At 33.3% G+C, this 9,053-nt stretch overlaps 1 protein-coding gene across 1 annotated transcript; it reads right to left on the reverse strand.

Annotated features, from left to right (window-relative positions):
• Nucleotides 1-3,382: 3,382 nt before the first annotated feature.
• On the reverse strand, nt 3,383-8,314 carry LOC146915233 (dihydrolipoyl dehydrogenase, mitochondrial-like). Its single transcript, XM_085717706.1, has 9 exons — nt 7,762-8,314; nt 7,282-7,384; nt 6,956-7,108; nt 6,740-6,810; nt 5,106-5,199; nt 4,856-4,994; nt 4,587-4,722; nt 3,753-4,319; nt 3,383-3,656 (listed from the first exon to the last, which is right to left on the reverse strand). Exons 1-3 carry the CDS (start codon nt 8,018-8,020, stop codon nt 7,060-7,062), a joined length of 411 nt encoding a protein of 136 aa, XP_085573832.1. The 5' UTR covers nt 8,021-8,314; the 3' UTR covers nt 3,383-3,656; nt 3,753-4,319; nt 4,587-4,722; nt 4,856-4,994; nt 5,106-5,199; nt 6,740-6,810; nt 6,956-7,059.
• Between the last annotated feature and the right edge of the window lie 739 nt (nt 8,315-9,053).

The following is a 9,053-nucleotide window of genomic DNA, read 5'->3' on the forward strand; positions in this document are numbered from 1 at the left end:
TCTTTCTTAACCGTAGAATACTTGGATTGAGTAGGATTCCATTTTCCTGAAGTAAATCTAACTAATACTTCTTTATTAGAAGTGGGGTTAACCTGTTTAAGAATTCCCCCATAACCCAAATTGGAAGCATCAGTCTCAACAATTTTAAAATAATTAGGATTAGCTAGAGAAAGACAAGGCAAATTTTTGACTTTACTCTTAATCCTACGAACAACATGAGTATGTTCATCTGTCCAGGGCTTAGGTTTGATTTTAACCTATTATACAGAATAGCTGTATCTTTAGATAAATACTCATAGTAGTCTGACACATAATTAAGACTTCCTGAAAATCTTTGTAATTGAGTTTTATCCAGAATAATATCTGGAAACTTAGAAGCAAACTCAATACTTCTATCAATAGGAATAATAGTTCCCTTATTAATGGTATGACCCAGAAATCTAATTTTAGTTTGGAATAGTTTCATTTTGGGCGCTGAGACAACAAGCCCACTTCTTTTAACCACTTCTTTGAAGATTTTTAAATGTTTAACATGTTGATCTATAGTTTTTGAAAAGACTAAAACATCATCAATGTAAACAATAATAAAATCTGAGTATTTCTCAAAAATGTCATTCATAATTTTTTGAAATTCTGATGGCGCATTTTTAATACCAAAAGCCATCACAAGCCATTCAAACTGTCCAAACGGAACAGTAAAAACAGTTTTATATCTATCAGATTCCTTAATTTGGATCTGCCAATAACCAGATTTCATATCAAATTTAGAAAAGATAGTCGCATTAGCTAATCTATCTAACAAATCTTTTTTGTTTGGAATAGGATACCTAATCCATTTTAAGACCTTATTAAGAGGTTTATAATTAATCACTAATCTAGGAACACCACGTTCCTTTTCTGCCGCGTTATCAACATAAAAAGCAGTACAACTCCAAGGAGATTTAGATTTTCTAATTAATCCTTTGTCAAGAAGAGATTGAATCTCTTTTCTACACAAATCTTGATAGTCATCATTCATTTGTGCAGGTCTGGCCTTGGTAGGAATTTGACTTTCATTAAAGTCATCAACATACGGAAGAGAAACAGTATGTTTCTTTCTATCCCAAAAAGCATTCGGAAGATCATTGCAAACTTCATTTTTAAATTGAAGTTCTAAAGACTTAATTTGTCTTTGTATTTCAACTTTCTTAAGTTGATCGTTAATATTGAGAAGATTAATTTCTTCTTTCAGAAAACATATTTGTTTTTCTTTTTTGTTGAGAATATCCTTAACTTCATTGATCATCCTAGTATGAGGATCAGTAATAAATTCAAAAATAATTTCCTGATTATTGATATTGGTAGTAATACCCTTTTGATCAATATTGATAATAGGCATAGTATTATGCAAAAAAGGAGTTCCTAATATTATCCTATGAGTAAGGTTTTTAACCAAAATAAAATTTGTGGGTAAACAAATATTTTGATTGCAAATATAAGAATTTGAAAGTTTGTAATTAACTTGAAGTTTATCTCCTCCTGCTTGGGTAAGAGATTGAGTAGTTTTAGAAAAATATTTGGTAGGAATAATTCCTTCCTGTATGCAGTTAAGATCTGCACCACTATCAACTAAAGCTATCTCATTGCTAAGAATATATTCTTTGTTAATAACAAGAGTTATTTTAACAAACCACTTTTGAGAAGTAACTCTTTGTATAGTAGCCAGAAAAGAATTATCAGAAGTAGAAGGTTTATTTTCCTCAATTTTGGAAATATTATTTTTTAATTTCTTCAATATCCAAATTTTCTAATTTTAAAACTCTTTGAGATAATATATTATTATCTCTTTTTATCTGAGCTATCTCACTCTTTAAGAGATTAATTTCTCTTCTAAGATCGTTAGTAGAAACAAGAGTTTCTTTAACGTTGGTTTCACTAAACCTAGCCAAAACCTCACTTATTCTGTAAGGTGATTCAATAATTTGAGGAGCCTTATCCTTATTAGAGCCATCTTTAATAAGAAATTCAAGCATTTTTCTTTTCAGATTAATGTCTGAAATACTATCAATAGCTTTTAAAGCTTCATCATGTTCTGCCGTTAGAACATTAAGACCATTCATTTCGACTATTTGTTTCCAATAGTCTATCTCATTACCACATTGACAATCTTTATTGTCATCAGAGGAATTAGAATCGTCATTAGACGTAGAATCTTCAATTAATTCTATATCATCATTATTATTTTCTGATTCATTATCAGAATATTTAAATAAAACTTTCTCAAGTTGAGAACGAAGATTATCATCTTCAATATCATTAAGCTGTTTCTTGGTCCAGCATTGGTTGGCATAATGACCAGCTTTACCACACTTATGGCAATTAATGTTTTTGGAAAATTGATCAGCTTTCCTTTTGTTTTTAGAACTAGGAAAATTTTCCCTAGATTTTCTTTTAGAGAAATTTTCTCTATGTTTCTTCTTATTAGAAGATTTATGATGTTTTCTTCTCTTCATATGAGTATCATCATTAGAAGAACTAATTTTCTTCTTTTTCTGTCTCTCAACAGAAGGTTTACCAAGATCGAACGCAAATTGTTCGCAAAATTCACCCAATTGGTGTTTTTCAGTTAATTTTTGTTTTTTCAATTGATTCTTAAGTTTTATGTCATTACACAAAGCTAAACCTTCTTGAATACAGGTATTCGTAATTTGACCATACGTCAGATCTGGGTAATTAATATTAACACCATCATTTTTATTTCTCAAAGTTTGCCTAATTCTTTCGGCAAAAAGATGGGGTAAACCATCAACAAATTTTGCTTTCCAATGACTACTATTAGGATTTTCAATCATAAAGAGTCTGGATAAAAAGGTATCTTTATACCATCTAAAATGTGTCAAAGAAGGACATCTCAAATTTTGTAAAAGAGTACAAATACGTTCTCCAACCACTACAAGAAAAACTGCATTTTGCGACCTTTAAAATTACTGATTGCGACTGTTAGAAGGGTCGCAAATGTACATTTGCGACTGTTCCCCAACAGTCACGTTTGTTGGGGTCGCAACTGTCTTTTGCGACCCTTCGTAGAACAGTCACACCAACCGCCGCAGAAGGTGTTGCGACAGTTCCAACAGTCGCAAATGAAGAGTTTTCACAAAGTTTTGAAGGGGCTTGCGACCCTTCACCAACAGTCGCAAATGTTAAGTTTTTTTTTAAAAAAAGGGGCTTGCGACCCTTCACCAACAGTCGCAAATGTTAAGTTTTTTTTTTTAAAAAAAAGGGCTTGCGACCCTTCACCAACAGTCGCAAATGTTAAGTTTTTAAAAAAAAAAAATTAAATGGGGCAATTTTTGTTGCCAATTTAAATAAATATATTATTAAATACTTAAAATACAGAAATATATAACTAAAAATATCAAAATCTCATTCATATAATTCTTTCAAGAGTAACAATCAAAACAATATATAAAGTACATATTTTAAACATTGAAAAACCAATACACTAGTGGGTAATCATTAAAAACAATATTCCCAAAAATTAGATTAAGTAATATTCCTAAATATTGTTGGCCGGAAAAGTTGAGGAGCCTCATTACAATAGATATATCTGACTGCACAAACAGGATCTATGCACTTCTATCGGTAATGTTGCTGCTATCCTCAACAACAGCCTGAAACTTTGGTGCAAGCAGAGGCATCAAGAACAGAGAAATAAGACCCTAAGATTCAAGAACAATATGAGTTAAAAATATTTACAATAACAGAAAACTCACAAGTTCTTGTCCGTTAAACGACGTGGCTAAAACTGATAAAATGTCTGCTAAGTACTTCTGCAAGCAAAGCAAAGCTGGAGAATTTTGTAAATAATACTTTTCAAGTAATTTGATTCAGGGATAGTATGATAATATGTCTGAAGAGTGGCATAATAATAATAATTTGATTCAAAGCTATATCCTCATCTGACTGCATGCATGCATAACAGATTAATCAAATCAAATCAATAAGCTTAATAATAATAATGTATTGTTGCTCTACAGAGACAGAGTTCTACTTCTTAAACTATTGTAATGTTTCACGCCATGATTCAACAAGTTTATTGTCATTTATTCATTAAGTGTTCCAACATACTTATCCTAGAATTGAATCCTCCAATTGTATTTAAGTTTTATATATCCTATACTTCAAAACTTATCAAGGTTAGTAGTTGCAAACACAAAACTCTAATGTTAGTTTTGTCATTTAAGTTTCTTGAAACCAGGGAACCAATATATAACCCAATGCAGAACCACACATCAGTTGGTGCACCACTACCACTTTCTTCACAGTCATCATCAATTGTGCTTTAATAGTGAAACCAACTTAACATATAAAAACTCACTATTTTCTTTCCATTGCAAATTATTAGAAGACAAGAAAAGTTTAACAGTTCAACACACTCAACACATAGAAACTCACTAGCTTCTTTCCATTGCAAGTTATAAGTATGAATTCATTTGTTATTCAGCATCAAACAATGAACACATTCTCTAATCAATGACAACCAAGACCTGAACTATCCTTAAAAACATATTCAATAAAAAGAGATAAAAGTAAAGAGACCTTAATACCTTAGCGAGCGAGCTGCTTCTTCATCAAAGCTTTGCTAGGTTGCATCGACAAACAAGTTCATTCATCTGAATCTTCTCAATCCCATGTATTCATTCATCTGAATCTTCTCAATCCTGCGTGAAATTCCTACTCCACCTATAGAAAACCATACAAGTGAAAGCTATAAGCAAGTAGCTTTCATAAAGCCAAGCATAGTGAAATGAAAATTTAAAATGTTAATGCAAACATGGCAAGTAGACTCATTATAACATATACCAGGAGTACTCACCTAGTGCAATTGCACTAACAAGAATTGTGAAGGATAAGACAAAGATAATCAAGGAAGCCCTTTGAAAGATATTGACAAGTTTGTCAATGATTTTCTGTCCTATGTATGCTGCAATGGTAGCCACAAGGGTGGTAGAGAGCTGCAAATCAGGATGAAAGATACGTATAGTATTAGTATTACTTGAAAAGTATATAGTTGAATTTTTTTACCTTACTTTATAAAAAATGGGAAACATAAAGTTTCATTTTACCATAAGGAAGGGGAAAACGTTTCAAGAGGTAATATTGTGCAACAGATATAGATGTTGTGAATGTCATTCCTAGAGTGGCTGAGGCACTTGCTACCTGCAAGATTATGAAATATAAGATAATAACTATACTTTGATCAATTTAGGTAATGATAAAATGTAGTAGTAGGATTGATCCCGTAAGTATAGCTCATATGGCTCATATGCATGCTAGATAATGTTGAAGTATCCATTCCTTTTATGTAGTCTACATGAGGTATTCATGATATGATCATATGGTTTAGAATTTAGATACCGCTGAAGCAAAATACAGAACAAAAATAGGTCCAATATTAGAGACTGATATCTATATTTATAAAATTACGAAGCAAAACCAATCACTAGTAAACCTTGTATAATTCCCTGGTGTTAAATCAAATTCAGGAACAAGCTAAGGATTCATCCATACAATCAACAAACAACTGTGAATTTATGGTGCCTATTTGTACTCTTTTTCCTCCTAGCGAACTAAGTGCATCTCGGCGATCCAAAATCAGACAGCATTCACGACTAAAGCTAGGCAACACCACCAAAAACACCTACGGCCCTGGCCAGCTAAAACAGCGCCCAGCAGGGGCTGTTACAGACAAAAAAAAACTGCCTAAAAACACCAAAACTAGGCACATAACAGCTGCATAACAGCAGCAGCACTCAGCTGCCAGTAACAGCCCCAAAAGCACCATAAAACGCCAAAAAAACACCCAATCTTGATAAAATGTGTGAGAAATTATCTAGACGGAAAAGCTAATAATTTATCTTTCACAAAAATGACAACACTAATCACAATCTTCTAAATCTTAAATTATATATATGCTTTGAGATTGTAAGTATGTTCAACATTATTGGAACAAATTCATCACAGAAGACAATTAAGCTAAATTCTTTAACCTCGTCTTACATGCTTGGCTTGAATTATAAAATAACATTGGAGTAACTAGCACTTATTAGCCTACGTATTTTGGAGTTTTTATATGGGCGTTTTGGTAGTTGTACAACCCCTACATAGAAATGTTTAAGCCATTAAGCCACACTTAATCCTTCTAAGATTCAAACAAATGCCTATGTGAACCGCCCCTACCCCTAACCTATAATGCACAGATAGAATATGTATCTGATTCAGAGATACATCCTTTTAGCAATGCAAATATGCATAATACAAAGAAGACAAATTTCATAAAACTTATAAATCTCATAAAACATAACAAAATCCCTCCCCCTTATATTCCTTCTACGTTGACAAATCTCATAAAACTTATAAATCACTCGCCCTTAGATTCCTTCAACGTTGACAGAAATCTTAGAAAACTTCACAAAAATACCTCACAACTTCCATCAACCATATATTAAGTGAGTATCCATTTCAATGAACAATCATTAACACCATAAAGCACAACAACCAAAAACTCATAATTTCCAGCAATACACAATGCTATTATCCATAAACTGAAATTAAGCTTAAATTCCTCTAGGGAGGCAGCATTACACTTAAATATCTATTGTTTTTGCCATTGTCCATAGAGTGAAATTAAGCTTAATTTCATGGTCCAGATCAATCAAATTTGACATAAATAAAGGTTAGAGGAAAACAAAGTCTTTACCTTGAGAGAGTGAAGTAGGAGCGAAGTGTGAACCACGGTGAAACCCGGCGGCGAAACCAAATTGCACTCAACTGAAAAAATAACAAAATCAAGAGATTAAAAAAAAAATCACTGAATCAACAAAAACAGCACATACTTGCATTACACTCAATTATTACACTAATCCGAACATGCAGCAAGTTGAAATTCGTTAAAAAAAATCTAGAAAGAAAATACCTCATCTCCTTGTTTTAAATTTGACAAGCCCCGGGAATAAGCTACTAGATTGATAGCTTCAGTAGCATTTCTTGTGAATACAATTTCTCGTGAATCAGAAGCATTTATAAAAGCTGCAACCTTCCGTCTAGCTGATTCATACTCGTCTGTGGCCTTTGCAATACATCCATAAATAATTGTGCACATAAACATTTGGCTATTTAAGCAATCATCATAGATAGAAACTTAAATATTTTCATCCCCCGTTAAATGCAGAAGGGGGAAGGAAATTACATTAAAATGCCTCCAAATTACCTATGTAATTCCAAATTTAACACAATAAGTACCTTAAGTAATGTATGCCCCGATGCACGTTTGAATTGTAACCTTCATAATAGTCTTGCAATGCCTTCACAACAGCTGCAGGCTTCTGAGACGTTGCTGCATTGTCTATGTAAACAAGTTTTGAGCCATTTACTTCATGTGTATTGAGTTAAGTATCATAACTTTATAATATACACCAAAACAACACACCAAGTATTTCTAATCCATGAAGAAAATCATTAGATAGACATCTAAAGCAGTAAATGTATACTAATAAAAACACGAAAGACACATAAATATAAACAACCAATGTTCATCCATAATCAAAGTACTCTCCACCTCCTAACAGCACCAAAAATCGAAAATAACAAAAACAACACTTCCTTCAACTTAATCGATTAAAAATCAACAACAAAATCAAATGATATAAACATTTATAATCCACACCAGCTATATGAGATAAAATGAAAAGGAAGTAGTAGAAAAGTGAATCGAAATCAAACCTTGGAAGGGATGCAACCAACGTTGAGACAGGTACCACCAAGAGACCACACGCTTTTCGATGCAAGTGGTTTTGAAACCAAGCTGAGCAGCTTTAATGGCGGCAACGTAACCGCTGGGACCACCACCGATGATGACGACGTCGTTTTCATCAGATCCGGAAGCGAAACCTCTTGACCTTAGAGAGAAAGTGTAACGAAGTGTCTCCGCCGATGAAAGAAGAGCGAAACCCTTCCTACGAGCCAAGTTCGCCATAGCCATCGTCAAGATTCTTCTTCTATTTCACACACAAAACGCAACTCTTTCTTTTTCTCAAACCTAACACACACACAACAAAGAAAGAGTGCGAGATGGACGCGAACTCGACGGAGATGGAAGCGATTGAGATGACGGCGGAGACGGAAGCGGAGACGGAAGCAAGTGCGATTGAGAAGATTGAGTGGGAGATGAAAATTTTGGGGGTTAGGTTTAGACTGATTGGAAAGATTTGAGTGTGAGATGAAAAAATTTGGGGGAGAAAACGGGAGATGAGAGTTGGGAAAGTGAGAGTTGGGAAAGTGAGAGCGAGAAAGTGAGAGTGAAAAATTGGAAAAACACACGCCTTCTAATAAATTTTAGAAAGAAAAACTGCGACGGTTGACCCAAACAGTCGCAACAACTGTTGCAAAAATGCATTTGAGGCAGTTACAAGGTAAGGGTCGCAGATGAAGTGTCGCAAAATGCAGATTTTCTTGTAGTGAACAGGCATTCTAGTACCAACAAAATTATTTATTATAGAAAGACATAACGTATAAACGGCGTCTTCTTCATTAGTGGCCGTACTAGTGCCAGTCGCTTCATTTTTAACAATTTTTTTATGAGAAAGAATTTCTTCTCTTTGGGCCTCATTGAGGTAATAATCCCACCAACCTCTAAGTTGGCCAACAAATCCGATGGTTATAAAAACAACAATATTTCTATCAGGGTTTCCCTGTTGTCTGCAAATAGTTGCGTACATTAACATCTTTTGAGTCACAGTGACAATTTGTCTATCATTTAGACCGTCAATATTCCATTCATAAATGGATCTACCAGAATAAGAATTTTGAACAAAATCTTCATTTTCTTCAAAAAGTAAATCTTGAGGTGAAGGTCTATCGTAATAGATTTTTTCAACTCCTCTTTTACTGTAAACCGTGTTAATATTAACATCAGCCTTATCATCAAGACTATAATTAGCAAACATAGTGGTTAGTTGATCAATATTATCACTTTCTTCATTATTTTTAAAAGACTCTTTAGAATCATCATCAGA

Source organism: Medicago sativa, chromosome 6, assembly GCF_051527215.1.
Source record: "Medicago sativa cultivar Bolivia chromosome 6, Bolivia_mono, whole genome shotgun sequence".
Lineage (NCBI taxonomy): Eukaryota > Viridiplantae > Streptophyta > Magnoliopsida > Fabales > Fabaceae > Medicago > Medicago sativa.